The sequence below is a fragment of the Idiotropiscis lumnitzeri genome, chromosome 15 (genome assembly GCF_059441095.1).
Source record: "Idiotropiscis lumnitzeri isolate Australia: NSW breed Sydney's pygmy pipehorse chromosome 15, RoL_Ilum_1.0, whole genome shotgun sequence".
Classification (NCBI taxonomy): Eukaryota; Metazoa; Chordata; class Actinopteri; order Syngnathiformes; family Syngnathidae; genus Idiotropiscis; species Idiotropiscis lumnitzeri.
In genome coordinates, this window is record NC_142405.1 from 14,987,541 (window position 1) to 15,006,728 (window position 19,188).

The window sequence follows — 19,188 nt, forward strand, 5'->3', positions numbered from 1 at the left end:
TTATGTGCAGTCTGTTCATGCTGCATTGTTCCCATGACAAAGACGATGGTTAGTCGTATGTTCGTTGCCCAAATGTATAATTACAACCTGATTGATGTTAAAAATGGCAAATTCGAACTGGACACTGTAACCTAAAAATACATGGACTTTGCTGCCCCTGCCCCAACACGTGCACATACACACCACACATGAAAATCCGGTAGGTAAGGACGGCTGTCCCCTCCTACAACGAGGCAAGGGGCCTCCACCAAGTCACCCCAGGAACAAGCACTGCGTGGAGACAGTTTTGTTATTCTTCACTAGGTATATTGAAATGTCTATTAATATGTTTTATCCCCAGGTGGTCATCAGACCATGAGGTTCTCGTTCCATGCGGAAGGGAGGAGGGGAATTTTTCCCGAATGAACAGAGGGTTTTCGCCCCTCCCTGATGATCACACTGTTGTATGATTTCATTATGATGAACTGTCTTAAAGCCGTAAGGTCATGATTTATCTGATGTTTAGAAATCCACAACAAGGGGGCAAATGTAAGATCATAATAACCTCAAGTAACCTTATATAATCAGTTTGTTTATTTCTAATCATGTTTTTATACACTAATTGCATTAATGATTGCACACGCACATTCACCTATATTTTTGCTCTAGAATTAAGTTTCTGTTGTTTAAACTAACTTTCGTTATGAGTTAAGTTTCTGTCATCTTACTTTCGTTGTCTGTTAAGCCATGGTGAGTTAGTTTCTGTTTCGTTCTGAGTCTGCTTCAAGTTCTAATAAAAGCAGAGGCGGTGGAGCGGGAAGGCAGAGAGCCCACGGAGCCGAGCTGCGAGCAGGTCAGCTGCTTGCTCTCTGTCCTTCTCTCCCTGCCGCGGCTGGAAAAAGAACAACCTTGCCTGATTCTTTCTGGCCTCAGCCACCTTTAGTAACAGCTCTCCCACGAAGCGTTAGGGCACTTAAACCTGACAAGCACTCATTTCATGCTCGCGGGGACAAACTTTTATTGGCATCCGTTTCTGCAGGCTAACAGCTCATGCTAAGTCCATCCACGTACCGGGAGCGAGCGGCAAGCGCATTAAAACAAATATGAGAGCGAATGACAAACTTACAGTCCCACGCAGATCGGGTCTGCAGCAGCCGGGAGATGATGTTATAGGGGACATCTTCATTTGAAAACATTTATTCCAATACATTTCAAATAGCACATATGCACACGTCAATATTATCCTCTCTGTCTACAGCAACTATTAAGTGGTGCTATGATCTAAATGCCTTTTACCATTAAATTGCACTTTTATTTCAAAACTTGTTTGGTGCTCCAAATTCTCCTTTTTAATTCAGCGCAACAGAACGTTTAACAACCAGACATGGAGTCACCCGCTTCATTTGACAGCCTGCACTTTGTAACGTAAAACAAACAAGAACACACGGGGCGTGTGACGGTTGTGTGTCATGTCCTCCAAAATAACAAATGTTTATATATGTAGGAATAGTGTCTACTGCGATTATTATTGTTGTTAGTATTTAATCACCATTATTATAATCATGATTATAATGATGCTGGTTTTAAATTTTGTTGTACGTGTACATCACAACTAATTTCGTTGTGTTTTATTCTGTGTTTTTTTTTTGTTTTGTTTTGTTTGTTGGGAAGTCCAGTTATCACCGAACAAGAATACAACTACTTGCCTGATGTGATTATAATACATCAATGCCAACGCATAGATAGGGGGAAATTCCCACCGAGCGACGCATTTGATGTGGAGAAGGTGGTGATATTGACTTGAGCTGTGTGCGCTTGGTTGATCAAATTTGTGTTCAATAAACCTAATTTAACAACCAGACATGCAGTCAAATGTGCTTTATACGAAAACGCAGAACGTACTGCCCTTCACCAACTCAGCCAGAGAATGCGACGTGTCGTCACTTCCCGTTCACGAAGGACTCGTGAGTGAACGATCCGTGTCGTCACTTCCTGTTCACGAAGGACTCGATGAATGGACGATTCGTGTCGTCACTTCCCGTTCACGAAAAATTTGGTGAGTGAACGATTCGTGTCATCACTTCATGTTCACGAAGGACTCAGTGAGTGAACGATTTGTGTCATCACTTCTCGTTCCCCAACGGGTCAGTGAGTGAACGAGCTGTACTGCCATTCTCGTTAACACGCTACAATGTTTTAGCTATCGTAATGAAAATCCCAACGCACCAATGATAGTAAGAGGAACATCTTTCTGGGGAATTTTATTTTTTTTGGGATCACTCCGTCCGCGCCCCGCGGGGGGTGGGGAGCTGGATAACGATTTGGTGAACAATTCTTTTGAACGAATCTTTTTGATGAACTGATTCAGTTCACTTATAAGAACTGTTATCCCTTGATGAACTGATTCAGTTCACTTATAAGAACTGTTATCCCCATCACTACCGCACATGCAAGCTCATGCATTCTAGCCCTCTATTAGAGAAATCCAGCTATGTCAACGGCAGTACCACTGATGCTATAGAAGATCATGTGACAATTAGGCAAACTAACAATGTCAGGGGAGGGATATCACGAGTCACCACACTCCATAGAGTCACGGTTTTAAATCAAAACCAAAACTATCACTGAACAGCATACAATCAAACAATGAAACAAAGAAATACAATTAACACAAAACATGCATCTCTCATGCCATTCATATCCCAAAAAAAAATAAAAATAACACAGAAAGTTACAATGCATTCTGGGAGCCTATCAGCCTCAGCCAATCAGATGGCTCGTTAGAGAGATGTAGGTGGTGTGCTTTGGGCAGTTTTTTTTTTTGCAGTCTGTTATCTAAACCTGTGATATTTCTTGCTTGCAATAACATGAATGATAAGGCAGACTACAACATCGTGGACAGCTGCCCTTTTGTCCAGCTTTCTCATGCACGTACATAGTGGTTTGTTCTAAATACGTTCTCAAACCATCCCCAAAAGAGGTATTGACAGAATTTATTTGTCACAGTCAATTTCAGACTTCAACCAGCAAGTTATGCGAACATGCACGCTGAAAAGCACTTAGGGGGAACAGGCCCTTTGCTTGACACAATAGTACGTGTACAGATCTGTGAGTCGCATTACAGGGCACCTCTTATTTCATTGGAATATCTGTGACTTTAAATTGCACCTTATGGTTGCGAAAAACTTCAGTTTCCTGATCAAAACATAAATACACTGAGTTTGTCAGTGATAGATGGGCCATTTCGGATGTTGGCCTTCATTAATCACACACTAAGCTATGATAGTACCCTTTGCCCTCCAATGGGAGAACGTTTCTTTTTTCTGCTTGTCATAAATACCACTGGCATATTTAGAAAAAGCTGTATTTCTGACGACTAAACTGTATTAAATCAAAAATGATACACATTCAACATTAATGATGAATATTGCTGTGAACATACTTCCTGGGATAATTCTTTCAACTTACACCTAACTGCACACTAGACAAATTGCCGAAAAAAACTAACAAAAAAAAACCAAGGATTTCCCAAACAGCCATTCCCACCTTGTACAACCAGATTAAAGAGGACAGTGAATATATGAAGATCAATTGCATCTAATTTTAGACTGCCACTAAAGATAGTTTGTGTTTTTATGTGTTGTTAAAACTGTATTTGATTAAAGTGTATTTTCTTGAACAGAGTCATTTTTATTTAAATTTTTGAAAATCAATTTTATTGGTCTACATTTCAATGTTAATTAGCCATATGCTTAAGAATTTAAAGAAAACTGCACAAAAGGACGTACTTTATTTTTGTTAAAATATAATCACTATATCAGTGGCATTAAAAAAAAACAACAACAAAAAAAAAAAAAACATCCATTATCTGTTCCACTTTTCATGAGGGTCGTGGGGGTGCTGAAGCCTATCCCAGTTGTCCTCGGCCAGTAGGCGAGGTACATCCTGAAATGGTTGCTCTAAGCACTCTATCAGGGTTGGGCAAACTTTTTGATTGGCGGGCCACAATGGGTTGTAAAAATTGACAGAGGGGCCGGACCGGGAGCAGATGTTTGGATTGTTTTTGTAATCTCACCTCATCGAAGAAAAAAACAATTTTCATGACAGTTAACAAAAGCATGACAACAACATATGTCTTTGAAAAATCACCGTATTTAGAAGATAAAACATTAACAAGGTTTATTCATTTGTCTTTTTTCAAGTTGGGCGGGCCGGATTAAAATGTTTAACGAGGCCGCATGTGGCCCTCGGGCCAGAGTTTGCTCACGCCTGCCCTATAATGATACACACCTTTTGAAGTTCAAAGGGGGGGGTCAAGAAAATTATTTATATTACACCATATGGAAAGCGCTTTGTTACAGCTCCAGCTTTTGTGAAATGTGCTATATAAATAAAGTTGTATTGTATAAACTGTACTACAATATATACAACAATCTGGCATATGACTTAATAGCTACTGGTGGGTGTTACCAGAAAGCCCAGTTAACGTGACATCTTAAATAAAAAAGTGCTATTTTGCCAATCACAAGAGACAAAAATGGCAACGCCAGTTATACACGCATGAAAGGAAACACAGAACTGGTGGTGATAAAACGTTTTATTTGTTTCGTAATTTTCTAAATACTCAAGACACTTAACAAGGAAGGAGAAAACATTGATGACATTAATAAAAAATACAAATAAATTTAATTTAAAAAAAAATAGAATGTCAGTAGGATTTTGGGTTCTTTTTAACAGATGTAACAGAGCTACATACAGGATTCATCATGAATCTTCAACAAACTAACGTTGTCTGTCACATCCAACTACAGATCTGGAATTATTTAGCAAACTATCTGTAAAATTAAATTCTACCCTGGTGCTTTTTCTACACGTTATAAGTCTTTGTATAGCAGTGAGTGGGTCCTGAGTTACAGAGATTTTTTTTTCCCCCAAATGTAACTTCCAAATACAATTGTAGCCTGGGCAGATTCTGTCTCAAGTGCATGTGTCACAACTACATACGAGCTGGTTCAGGGGCAGCAAAAGTAAATTTAAGGTTGTGAAATGCGCTAAATAAATAAAGTTGTATTGTATTCTATTGTATAATTGCGAAAAGACTTACAGTGCTTTAATTTGAAAGGGAACGTACTGTTCTCTTATGGTTATTAGGTAGAATCTTGTTGAAACAAATTTAAAATTTGCATAAAAGATTTTATAGAGGGCTCTCATGTGAGTAGACTAGTCTGGAAAGTATCCTTGAAACAACAGCAGTTTCTCAATGTTTATCTATGGGTAAAACTAAACATGTATATTTCATTTAAGTAGTTCTGATATGCAAAATGCACATCGTATGTACATTGGGGCCCAATGTCAAATGAAGTAAAAAAAAAAAAGGGTTCAGTAAAAAAAAAATAAATCCAATTGCAAAAGTTTAGAAAGAACAAATGAGAATATTTGTTGAACTCCTTAATCTTGAAATGCGTAGTTGAACAGGCTATGAAATATTTCCATTAAACATTATTTCATAATAATAGCATTAGCAGAAGCATATATCATGTTCTACGAGTAGAGGAAGGTGGGGAGAGTCATTCTTAATAAAATGACAGACGTTAACTTATGACCAGTATGCATTATACAAGAGGGACAAGATGTAAAAAAAACTAACTATTCAGCAATTATCTCAACTAGTTCAGAATGGTTGCTGTTTTCCATTCCGACACACCTGTCCCAAAATGAGCTCACTCTGGCATTCAAATGGTGGTTGATGTCCTCAATCCTTAATGCTGGAAGCGGAAAAGTGGGGAGATAGAAGAGTCGGGGTTGGGTTGGATGAGCTATGAAGAGGGACGCTGGTTCCTGAAATTTTATTGATTGTAGAGTGAGCGCTGCTCCCAGGGCATAGCCTGGATGGTACGTGGCACAGGTGAAGGCTTGAGTGTTGTCGCTCCGTTTGGATGGAGGGAGTGGCCAATGGGGTTGATAGTGGTGAGGGGCCGCTGAGGGGTCAGAGAAAAAGTGTCCTGGTGCTTCGGCTGCGGTGTAACATGGCGAGGATAATGTCGATCAAAGAAGAGTGACAAAAGGAACAGCGTAAAAGAGGGTGATGGGTAGAGGGAGGGAGGAAGAGAGTGAGTCCATGTGAGTTCATTGCAATAACTTAAAAGTAACCTGAATACAGTTGGAATTTTATGTACATTAATAATATTACAATACACCCTGAAATATGGTACTTTAAATGAGAATTTATAAAACGCTAACATTCCAATAGTCATTTGTTGAATTTGCCGTATCATGAGGTTGTATATGCATAATAATATCATAGCTGGCAGCTTGCGTCCATACTGTACATATGACAAATGTTACTGGTGGAGCGGATCACTCAAGACTTGAGTGTGCATAAATTCTCTTTCTCCTGATGTTAGTAGGTAGACAACGAAAAGCTGCTAGTCAGCATATAGCAGACGGTGGTTTTCTCTCCTACCATGAGATTGGCGCTCAGCCTAGTGTATCCCAAGCTCATCTCCTTTACCTCAGGCACCAGGGGCTGGAGAAGAGAGTAGGAGGATGTTGCGGTAGTGCTGGAGGAGGAGATGTGTTTGGAGGAGGTTGAGCTCCTCATATTTGGCTGGCTGCTCTGGGACGACGCAGTGCTGGCCCGGCCCTGTTGGCAAAAACAGTGTGAACAGTTATCCGTCATCAGTGAAAATAACATGGAATGAAAACCATGAACAAGTAACAAACCAGGAATGTTTACCCTACCTGGTGAGGGTCAGGGACAGACTGGTTGGTCACACCACCACCCTGGCCTCCCTGCGACATAGGAGAAACGCAGTGGGAGGGCAGAGGGTCCTGTTGATTGTGCCCTCCATGCTGCGATTGCATGATAGAGGAGGCATTGTTCTGCTGTTGTTGCCGCTGCTGACGCCGAGGTGTGGAAGAGAAATTTGAACGACGACTGCCAGACTGAATGGAAGGAGGGAGGAGAGCACAGAAAGACTCATTTATAAGAAATTGATTAGGCATCACTTCTCTAAAGCCATTGCCTCATCATCACATCCTTATCATTTTCCTTCCCCTTTTCTGGTAATAGCACAAGTGATTGGTTATGATGTGGTGTGGTATCCACACTAAACAGAAGGGGAGACACAGGCAAGCAAGCACACAAAGTGGAGCATGGTGCTAGTGATCATTGCTGAGATCATATTGTTATAATAATAATTGTCCAAGTCATTTTTAGCCATTTGTGTTATCTGCAAAATTTCACACTCCTTCCATACAGAATCATTGTGCCTTTATTCTTATGTCTTTGGCCAATCTCAACACTTAATAGAATCTACAAAAACCACTAGCCTAAGGCATCTCTTAGCAGTTTTGATGCTACAAACAAAATGGCAGAAAGAACGAGAACAACCGTATTTTCCAGACTATAAGACGCACCTGTATATTAGCCGCAGTTTTCTAAGTTGATTTTTTTTGTTTACTACACGTACAGAACAATTTTGAACGGTGAATGCACATAAAAGTACATAAAATGATTCTTAAAACACTGCCTTTTAACACGGCAACAACTTTGCTAATTAAAACAGAACAGACCCAAGAGGGGAAAAAAAATCTAGATTTATTTAGCGTATTTTCTCAACTATAGAGTGCCCCTACCGGTGAAAGAAAAATCCACAGAAAAGCCACACGGTTGTATTAGCCACATGGTTCTAAATCCAGAAAAAAAGTAGCAGCTTTTAGAACGGAAAATACGGTTGGTCTTGGATATCCACAAATGTCCTTCTCTTTCATTTGTTTTCATCTGGTAATTTTCAGACGTTAAATATTTCAGTCAATGAAATGGAATATGAACTACGTATTTAAACCACATTTTTAGGAGCCAGAAGCTGGCTAAGACTGGCAAACACGACTGATGTTTTTTAAAAGGCACCATGGGCCATTTATCCTTTAAAAAAAATGTTTTTTGCAGAAAATGACATTAGCTGTATTTTCAATGTTATCAATTAGTTTTGGAGGAATCAGTCAATACTTAACCACTCTCAAAATGCCCCTATATGTAGTCAGCTATATATTATTTATATTTGCTACCCTTTTCCACGTCAACTGTTCCTCTTGGCACTGCCTAATATTACCTCTTAGTTTATGCGCTTTTGCTATGTTGAACTCTGGGAGGAGCTATGTTGTGAACCAGAAGGCAGAAACATTTGTCATGACCCTGTACTGGAGTTGTAACATTTTTTCTAGAATCTGTGGGTCATGGAAATTCTACTAGAGTCCCACGGGATGGGAATTACTTTACCATTAATCATGGGGTAGGGACAGTTACAGGACAAAAATTTTTTTACGGGAGCAGACGGGAAGGGGAGTATCCAGTGGGTCCGGCTGCCAGGATAATTACTATATTGATTTTTTGCTTGATGAGAATAAAATGGACACGATAGTTTTATATATATATATATATATATATATATATATATATATATATATATATATGTGCATGTTTGTTTGCATATGTACATACGGAAATAGTCAGCCGTGCTGCCTCATTAGCTCTCCTGTCAGTCATGCTAGCCGCTGTGCAGGTGTGTGCAGTCACACATGCATTCACATTATGGTTGGAACAGCTTTTGAAACCTGTCCAAAAAGTTTGGTTCGACTGTATATGTTCTGTTTGAGCGGATTGGTAAATGAGGTGTAGCAGTCAGTAGGGCAAATGGCCAACTAGCACTAACGGTAGCCCCTATGTTCGGCTAACAGCTATAATCTACAGTGCTCTTTTTGTGCAATTTGCTAATTTATGCATTCACAAAGCCCACCAGGATCTTAAAGAGATTGGCGACAGCTCGCTTCAAATAGCTATAAATTTATACAAACAACTCTGTCTATGTGAAAAATATCAGGTTTAGCCATTCTCACGGGTAAACAGTAAAGTAAAATTTAAAAAAAAAGTTAGAATAATGTCCTGAAATAATTTACCATATTTTCATGATCATGAGGCGCACTTAAAAGTCTTAAATTTTCTCCAAAAAGGACGGAGCACCTTATAAGAGTGCACCAAGTTCCAAAATCAGTGTTGTTGTGTGACTTAGATGTGCACACTGGGCAAATTTCCTGCCGACACGCTGCTTATATAGCAGAAAGATGGGCGAAAGACAGCATTCGGACATAAAAGGGGGAAGGGTGCACGTGAAAGAGGACGAAAGTTACCCCCCACCTCCCCAGTAGACACTGGGTCTATAAGTTTCATCAACAATGCTCGTGTGTGCAGCGCACACTTCATATTAGGGAAGATTTAACAACGTGTACTGTCGTGAAAATATAGGCTATAATATAGCATGAATAATATAGGCTACACTTAGTTGTGGCTGAAATTATTTCAAGTTAGACATTATTTTTATATTCTACATCCACTAATGTTAACCGCTTTCTACTGTTAACCTTATGTTTACAAGCCTTCATTTTATCTTTGGTAGGTGTAAATTTCCAGCCATTGCATGGTAGGCAGTGAAAGAGGGCGAAGAAATTGGTAAATATCGTTTGGTCAATCAGAGTCAAATTGTTAAAGTCACATTTACGGACGTGGACAGTGAGTTGACCAACTCAAATTACTTTTTTTTGCATCCATTGCTACATAGAAAAATGTCAAAATATGCTAACAGGCGTTTTCAAACAAGCGCAATGGTTGTTTTTGCCTCCAACTAAGCCGCCACGTTGTTTACAAGCTGAGAAGGGATCTTATATAGGATGACATATGGTGAACAGCTTTACTAAAACTGAGTGGCAGCGCTGGGTGAGTTACACCAAAATTTGTATATTGTGTGGATGTATGGGCTAAAGTGTCTACTACAGTTGTTTGCGCTTTCATCATACCTGAGGGTAACAAAAGGGAACTTGATGTGTTAAATACTTGAAGTACAACTGCTGCCGTTTTAAAAACATGGTAGGATATGATTTAGCCTGCATGCATGCTACCGTATGTTTTAAGCGATCATGTGTTTTATCATGCCTGCGCCCAATAATACAGGGCCCCGCATGTATGTGTTAAATAGAGAAATAGCATCCGCAACTGAGACTGGGTCTTTTAATACAGTGCGCCTTACAGTCTTGAATATACACAAATGTACTTTAATGCACTTGGAAAGGATGTACTTTATATCCATTTTAATTTTTATTTTTATTGCTCCAATGCCACCAAACCAGTGTAATAAAAAAATAAAAATATCCTGATCGTTTAACATAATAGTTTCTGGAAAAATACAACATACGGGAACATTTTTTGTGACAGGCCCCGTAGGGGGAAAAGAAACAAACCTTGGAGAGTCCATGAGGAAAAAGGGGTGACAAACTGCTCAATATTTAGTAAAATTGAACTTTTTTTTTTAAATTGTAACTGACCTACAAAATGGCAGCGGTATGGGAGTGGGAGTCATTCTTAAGGGGAGCAGGACGGGCTGGGAGTCATTTTCCCCAGGATGGGACAGGATTTGTGTTTTTTATTATGGTCCGTGATGGGATTGGATTTTTTTCTGTGGGAGTGGGATTAACAACCATATGTCATGTTCTTCCAATATCGTGCAGCCTTAGTAAGTGTGTTAGTGAAAAATGGACTGTCTTGACAACATAGGGCCTTTTAGATAGAGCGGTTGAAAAGAAGGCAAGCCAATCAGACACAGAATATGAGAGGTCCCACACCACCCTGCAAGAAGAATATGATTAATGCAACACCACTTCGGCTTTTAGCACCCGGAAGAGCGTGTGATGTCAAGGTGAACTGTTTAGGAGACAATATCACTTAAGCATTAATGATTCCATAACAGCATCTTGCACAGACCCACCCACCTGGTTGGGTGTTGCAGCACTGCAACGGTGTTGCGCCAGCTCTAGCATTGTCCTATAACTCTTGGAGCAGGAAGGACAGTCAAAGCGGTTTGGCCCATCATCATGGATCCTCTGGTGGTTGCGAAGATACCGCGCCAAACGAAAGGCCTTGCCACAGCGATCACACATATAGCGCTTTTGTCCATGGATTCGCATATGGTTACGCAAAGACATGTAGTTGGTGTAGGGCTTGCTGCAAAAGTCGCATCTAGATTGTATGAAGAAAAAAAATGAATGTTAGAGATGATTACAAAAAAAGTGTTGGTCAGTCTCGCACACATTGCTTTTTACATCAATAAATAATCTCCAATATTCAAAAGATATATTGCGTAGAACAATCTGACCCGTCAGAACTGGGTTCCTAAAGCTTATCGCAAATTAAATTGAATCCCTTCTAATTGCATTTGAAAGTGAAAATTAACAACTTCTCATTGTTCCTCATGAACCATGATGTCCAAAGTTGCTAGAGTCCACAAATGACAAGCATCCGCTATTAAGAGTCCCGATTAAAACCTCATCATTATTTTGTAGGTTTAGGTATTGTGATTCCATGAGTTGATGAGTTATTCTGTAAATTAGTTTTTAAAGAATGTTCATTTACTTTGAGATTTTAAAATATGGACAATCAGAAAATCCTACACTATCAAGTGTGAACATTTTTTATGACTTTTAAGACCGATTTAAGGCATATTTATGCCAAATAAGACCTTGCTTTTAGATTAAATGCCTTTTAGGCTTTTTAAATATCTACAGGAACCCAGACATTAGGACAAAAAGGTGTTCAACTCACACTTATTATACTTTCAAAAGTTTATAGAGGGCTTAAAAAAACAAAAAGACTACTTTTCAAAACTGTGTTATTCCCTGATGGATTTCTGACTGCAGTTCTGAATGGTTGGTGGATGGCCAACATAAGGTCTCAAAAAGGCCCAATATTTATAGTCCACTGCCCCCTGTCGCTGGTGTGCAATTGAAATGCTTTTCGTGATTCTTTCATCATTTAATACAGTGCTTCTCAATTACTTTCTGATGCACCCCCCCCAGCAAAAAGAAAACAATTTGCACCCCACCACCCATTCTTCGCTGCAACTATAAATAAAAGCATTTTCGTTAAAAAACAAACCTACACCGTAGAGTTAATACTCGCTGCACACAATAGTCAATGAGAGCGCCACAGCCAACTTCCTGAGTGGATGTCCAATTACACTTTATTATAGTACAGCGGAAAAAAAGCATGTTCCCTAGGGTCACATGCGCCCCACTATTTGAGAAGCACTTATTTAATAAAAAAGAAAATAAAATACAGTGAAAAATTGTCACATGCCTGGGTGTTGGTGTCACATACAAAGTGGCAAAGGCGTGAAGTGTCACAGATTCCCCGTCACCCCAAGAGAGAGAAAATATGGCTCGAGAGAGCGTCGACATGATGGTTGGATACCAATTGACAGCTCTTATCTTTACCACGCAAGTTTATTGTCCCTTCTTCTCCAATACATACACTTTTCCATGAGTGGGGTCAGAAATGACCCCAATTAAAAGCAATTTGTTTTTTGCAATAAACCAAATGCATCTTTCGTTTTGGTTAGAGATTATATATGTCGTTAAAAAAAAGAGTACTGTATTTTTACAGCCAAAAGACGTGCCGTGTCAAAGGGCGCAGTACCAGTGGAGGATGCTATTTCTGTATTTGATACATAGATAGAACGCACCGTCTCATTGGGCGCTAACAGAACCGAGCAACCGAGCAGTCGCACTAGCTGCTCAGTCGCGCTAGCTTGTTTTTAAAATGGCAGCGGGAGTTCAGTGGTACTTTATTTTAGCTTTTAACAACGTGCTGAAGTTGTCCTCATCCAAAAATGCACCAAGTCCTTGTCTTCTGTATCCAAGATAAACAGCTGGACACGTTCTCCACCAAACACGAGAGTCATTATCAGTCTGCCTCGCCGTCACGCTGCGGCGCAGCCCCTCAGATGGGATGCCGACACAATGCCGGTGTGAGCAAGTCACTAATCAACAAACGATGTGCGGTTACGGAGTTACATCAAAACTAAAACTATCACCCAAATCAATAGCATAATAGTGTAGGCCCAGCAAAATTACACCTCCCAGATTACCATACAATAGCTTAGTTAACATGCATGCACACTAAAACAGAAGATAGCATGGCTAGCGTGGCTAGCTGTTTTTAAAAAGGCAACAGGAGCAAAACTGAGTTTGGTTGTATTTTATTTAACAATGTACTCACATTAATATTGATCAGTCATTCACAAATCCTTCAAAATCATCATCTTCCGTATCAGATACAAACAGTTGGGCAAGTTCTCCCACAAACACGCCAGGTTCCCTCTCGTTATTGTCCAATTCTGTGTCGCTGCTGAGCGGCTCCTCGGATGTAATGCCGGCTTTCGCGAAAGCTCTTACAATAGAGCTAGCAGACACGTTTGTCCAAGCACCTACAATCCACTCGCAAATTGTGGCATAACTTGCTCTTCGCTGTCTCCCAGTCTTTGTGAAGCTGTGTTCGCACTCCGCCATCCATCGCTCCCACGCAGCACGCAACTTCACTTTGAACGCCCTGTTTATACTAATGTCGAGTGGTTGGAGTTCCTTTGTCAAGCCTCCCGGGATGATGGCAAGCTCTGAGTTCATATGCGTGACTTGGTTTTTCACAGCGGCTGTCAGATGGGCACGCATGGAGTCACCGACCAACAGCGACGGTGATGCGTGGAAAAAAACACCGGGTCTCTTTACGTACACCTCACTCAGCCACTCTCTCATTTTGTCCTCGTCCATCCAGCCCTTTTGATTGGCCTTGATGATAACGCCGGCAGGAAACTTCTCTTTAGGCAGCGTCTTCAGCTTAAAAATCACCATAGGTGGCAATTTTTGTCCGTTAGCATGGCAAGCTAGGACAACAGTAAAAGCCGACTTCTCGTGTCCCGTTGTGCGGATTGCTACCGTGCTGACCCCCTTCTTCTCCACAGTGCGGTTCGCCGGGATGTCGAAAGTCAGCGGCACCTCGTCCATGTTGGTGATGTGGCTGGGCTGGATACGTTTGTCGGCAATCTTTTTGCTGCAGTAAGAGCGGAAGGCGACCATCTTCTCCTTGTAATCCTCTGGGAGTTGCTGTGCGACGGTCGTCTTTGGATAGACGGCGCCGTTTCATAAAACGAAAACACCAAGACGCCCCTCATTGGAAATGTTCGATGTTCAATTCGCCAGCAAGCATTACTGCCCTCTGTCGAATGGTGATGGTAGATACGCTTCTCCCAGCTGTTCTGTGAGCAGCAATCCATTGCTCGAGCTGGTCTTCCAACACGGGCCACCTTGCCTTGCTTCCACGAAAACTCAGTGTCGTTTTCTTGACTTGGCGGAGTCTGTCTTCCTGCTTCCTCCACTTGCGAACCATGGATTCGTTGATTTTTAATTCCCTCGCAGCTGCTCGATTCCCATGAACATTTGCGTAGCTGATAGCTTGTAGCTTGAACTGTGCTTCGTAAGAGTGTCTCTTCATTGATGCCATTTTTGCTGATTAATTGCCTGAGCAACGTGTTGCACCTGGTATATATAGGGGCATCGGGGCTGCTTTGCACTGGGGGCGTGCCTTTGCATTGTCATTCACGCCCATCTCCCCTCTCACGTCCGCCTGTTGTCGTTCACGCCCATTGTTCCCCTCTCACGCCCCCTGCTGTCGTTAGCCACGCCCGCCTTCTCTCTCTATATAAGCGGTGTGCAGGCAGTAAATGTTCGCAGTCAGCCCAGCGGTGCACTTGTTGCACTTGGTCCACATAATGGGCGCTCCACCTCAAAAGGCGCCCTGGCTTTTTTGGACGAGTTTCAGGACTTTAAAGTGCGCCTTATGACTGCAAAAATACAGTAATTTCAGTTTTGACATGTTCATTTTTCACTTTTTATTCATATTTTACCAAATAAGAAATCAATCAAGCAGGTATCTAAACATGTTTGCGTGTTGTTCTGTCTGTTTGACTATATGGTGGACGAAGCAGAACATTCAATAAGTCCGGACACAACACTGTCCACACATATGTACACAAACAAACAGCTTCTCTCAACTCGTTGCACACTGTACAATGACAATAAAGGGATTTCTGATTCTGAAGTGCAGCTGTCACAAAGCTACTTGCTTCCATGGATCTATGGGGAGACTGTACTATACCCAGGTGCAGGCCCTAATTGACTTCTTAGGTGAAATGCGCTATATAAATAAATTTGTATTGTATTGTATAATATCATGACTTGGTGTTTTAGCCTGAGTCAATGCTTCAGATGGCCTCCTCATCCCTTTCGTCCAGAATCATTCGTAGGACAACGTCCACAGAGATTCCTAGCAGGCCTCCTAGAAGCCATGTTACTTGAGAAAATGCCAAAAACTAAAATGTTTGAATGGAACACGAACTATAAATCATACATAACTATGAAAGTAAATGTACATGCATTTATATGCACAGACATACAGCTACATGCACGCAGTATCACACACGAAATACATGCACACTCAATGGTTGTATAACAGGCAAACTAACAGGTTAGCTTTTATTGAGAAGGAAGTTGAACTATAGTAGTAGTCACCTCAGTCTTTGATGTGTGTTAGCGAGCAATACTGTTAACTACTAACGAAGTAGGCTCATGTGATGACACATTATATTATGTCAAAGAAAAATAAGTTCATAAAGAAAGACAACACATGTATGTTGCTGTATGAAAATGAAATCCTAGGCGGCGAGACTGCTGACATGGGACGTGTAAGTGGGACAGTAAATTTCTATTGACAGCAAGAGGTGCTCGGAAACTAAAGTTCTTCAAAGATTCCATAGTAGGGACCTAACGATTCACTCAAGCCCTGATTCGATTTGATTTTCAGTTCCCAATTTCGATTAGATATTTTATTGATTTTTTTGTTTTAAATTGCTACCATGCTCATCTCGTTGCGCTCGTGTGATGCTGCAGCGATCAACATACGAAATACGTATTGATGTTTAGCGCAAGCGACTAAATGTTACGTGCATTTTGAATGGAACCAAAAACTATACACTATGCCGAGTTGCACTATTATTATGAAACTACCTATAAATACTAAAATATAACATATTTCACGTTTCACGGGCACCAATACATTTTTTTTTAATATAGAAGGGACTTAAATCATATGAATAAAATTGAGGAAATACACCATGCCAAAGAAAACTAAAATCATCACTTGAATTGATTTTTTTAATTTGGTTTTTATTTAACCTGAATACCAAACATTTTGTTTTGCTTATCCAGAACGCATAATATCATTTGCACATTCAAAATGTGGTATGTGCCAAAAAATAAGAGAGAGAGAGGGAGCGTGAGAGAGAAATCTCGAGCGTGATGCATATCATAAAACTCCAACACAATTGTTAACCCATTTTTTCCCAATATTTTTTAGCACTGTAAATTAGTATATTATAACAACCTAGGTATGTTATGTTTTATTGTCGGGTGATGCCATCAATGGCTTGTGGCAAATGCGTCATGTTGTACTTTGGGTCGTGGCATTTCCAACTCCTTAAACGCAACACGCGGTGCGTGTTCGCAAGTTAGCACTTGTGCTCTTGCTGTTTCAATGTCAATCACGCGTATATAAAAACTATGTTTTGGTTTTTAATACACGTGAGTTTGCTGACAAATGCCGCCACAATCCACAGTAGCCGCTACATTATGTTAGCGTACCACAACAGGACATCGCGTACGACGTTCGATCAGACGTACACGGTAGCCTGTGTGTGCTAACTATAGCTGGCTATGTCAAAAATTATGTTATTGCAAATTAAATTGGGCGTCAACCGCCACATTTTTCCTTAATAAATGCTCTTTTATCAATGCTGTGTTGCTATCAAAGGGAAGTTTACGTAGGAGGTGTGCAGTTTGTTTCCAGCACAGACGAGACAATGGCGTTTCGAATCGATTCTTTTATTTTTTTATATCGATGCACATTTTAAGCAGATTACATCGATATTAAATCAATTTCCGAAGAATCTTTACATCTCTATTCCATAGGAAATGCTTGGGGTCATTTTTGACCCTACTCATGGAAGAGTGGGGTAGTGATACTAAAACTGCAATTTCTAAAAATGAATGAAAGATTTCATAAAAATACTAATGACCTAATGTCATAAACATGTTTCATGAGGAATACCTGGAATATGAAAATGTTACAACTTTAAATTTGAAAGATTTTGAAGAATAACACGTGTCCGTAAGTGTGCAAAAGGAATAAAAGTGCAAATATGTAAGACATCTGATTCCCTGAAAAAAGGTTTAAGATGATTAAGTATCAACGTCATGACATACTCTGTACACTGGGATACTTATGTGTAAATTTACTAAATACTTTTACATGCAGTTTGGTATGCGTTCACTATGACAGCATAATTCGGCCCAAACTTACCACTACAATGTAAAGAATTCAGTAGCTTTGCCACTTCCAACATACCACTGTTTCATGAAATATGATAGCGTATGTAAAAGTGGACTATCACTCCACTTCTTATATAGAACAATAAAACAATAATCCAGAGGCTTTACCACTTTCTACAAATCAAACATATGTAAATGCAGACTGCACTTCTTAAGTCACTCACTCACTCAACATATTGTATAGATCGATAAATAAATAAAACAATAAAGATTACCGAAACTCCAGCTAACATCACACATGGCAAGCGGAGGAAAAGTAAGATAATGGCTAACATTGTAATATCAAGCGTCAGAGGGCATTACCACTAGGCGGCATCTCATCATTTGTCATCTTTTCGACTGTCTTTTGGTTCAAAACATACGTCTGAATTCATCCTCTTAATATTTGACCACTTGACAACTTTGCATCGATACGTTTTCATTTGTCGCGGCTCAAGTCGCTGCACACTATTGTCTCTGTGTGCGTGTGCTCAAACTTTAAAGACACGGAAATCAAAGTAAAATCTTACAAAGGCGGCACACATGAAACAGCCACCAGTTTTTTTTTTTATTTAATCACGCGCTGTAAGTTTTAAGAAAGGTGAAAGCTAGCGCGGCAGCGTTACCTTAGCATTCTGTGAATACCCCTCGCCCAGCCGCTGTCAATGAAGTAATGACCATACCGCAGCCTTTGCGATTACAAAATTGCGATTATATTGGAAATGCAATCATTATTAATCGTTCAGCTCTATTGCTCTATAATAATACTCATTTTAATGTATTTATTCTGCGGCACAGTGGACGACAGGTTAGCACGATGGACTCACAGTCCAGAGGTTGGCCTTCCTGTGTGGAGTTTGCAAGTTCTCTGTGTGCCTGTGTGGGTTTTTTCCAGGTACTCCGGTTTCCGCCCACATTCCAAAACCATGCTTGGAGGGTTGATTGGACACTCTAATTAGTCCCTGGGTGTATAAGTGTGAGAGTGAATGGTTGTTGTTCATCTTTGTGTGAGATGAGAGAGATAACATGGTGTTGCGAATCGATTCTGTCGTTTGTTTTTTTTTTCCATCGATGCATATTTTATACAATTTTAATTTTAATTTATATCAATTTTTGATGACTTTTTACATTTCTCCCAGTGAATGCGCAAGATACCAGATACAAAAACACATAAATAATTTTGCATCTTCTATCAGGAACATGAAGAAAACTGAGCCAACCGATTCTATTTTTTGTTATTTTTTATCTTGCCGTCTATGAAATTGGTTGAGAATATACATTCTGTAATTCTCTTTCATATATCAACACACTAAAAGTTTACCTACTGATTTACAGCAACATATTGTCATGTCCCAATCTGCAGTAGTAAAAATAAAACAGTATTGATGTTTTGTACCTATTTTTGCATGTAACACCCCCTAACACCTCCTAATTATTGTTCCACTGATTATTATTTGCTCGGTAAACTGAAAGCTGTGAATAAAGTACTTAAATGTTGTCAATATCAAATTAAAAAACAAAAACGGAATCTTATTCACAATTCCGAAAAGAGTTTTGCGTGTCTACCTGAAGTCTCCAGTCTTGTGAGTAAGCTTGTGGTTGAGCAAGGAGCTGGCATGTTTGTAGGCGCAGTTACACAAGTCACAGACATACGGCCTCTCGTCTGAATCCATGTCATCTGATGCGGATGTTGCTGGGGCAGGTGCTCTAGATTCTAAGGAGAGACTGGAACTGGATAGAGAGGCTGAAGAGAGACTGGAGTTTGAGAGCGCAGCCGACGACGAAGGGAGCTGGTCACACCAGTTGATGGTTGAATTTGACTGCGACAAAAAATTGAAATGGTCTAAATTACTTTAAAACAGTGTTTCTCAACCTTTACGTCAATGGATCAAATTTTAAATAACA

General features: G+C 40.1%; 1 protein-coding gene across 2 annotated transcripts in view; it reads right to left on the reverse strand.

Moving 5' to 3' along the window:
* Nucleotides 1-4,558: 4,558 nt before the first annotated feature.
* LOC148323058 (uncharacterized) overlaps nucleotides 4,559-19,188 on the reverse strand; it is a 46,680-nt gene continuing 32,050 nt past the window's right edge. Inside the window, exons 2-6 of one of the 2 annotated variants that reach the window (XM_088317842.1) lie at nucleotides 18,850-19,103; nucleotides 10,801-11,047; nucleotides 6,721-6,924; nucleotides 6,491-6,622; nucleotides 4,559-5,993 (exon numbers count right to left, since the gene is read on the reverse strand). In XM_088317842.1, coding sequence (XP_088173968.1) covers nucleotides 5,826-5,993; nucleotides 6,491-6,622; nucleotides 6,721-6,924; nucleotides 10,801-11,047; nucleotides 18,850-19,103 — 1,005 coding nt within the window. In that variant the 3' untranslated portion in view covers nucleotides 4,559-5,825. Of the gene's footprint in view, nucleotides 5,994-6,442; nucleotides 6,623-6,720; nucleotides 6,925-10,800; nucleotides 11,048-18,849; nucleotides 19,104-19,188 lie in introns of both variants that reach the window. The other variant, XM_088317841.1, reaches the window with a different exon arrangement.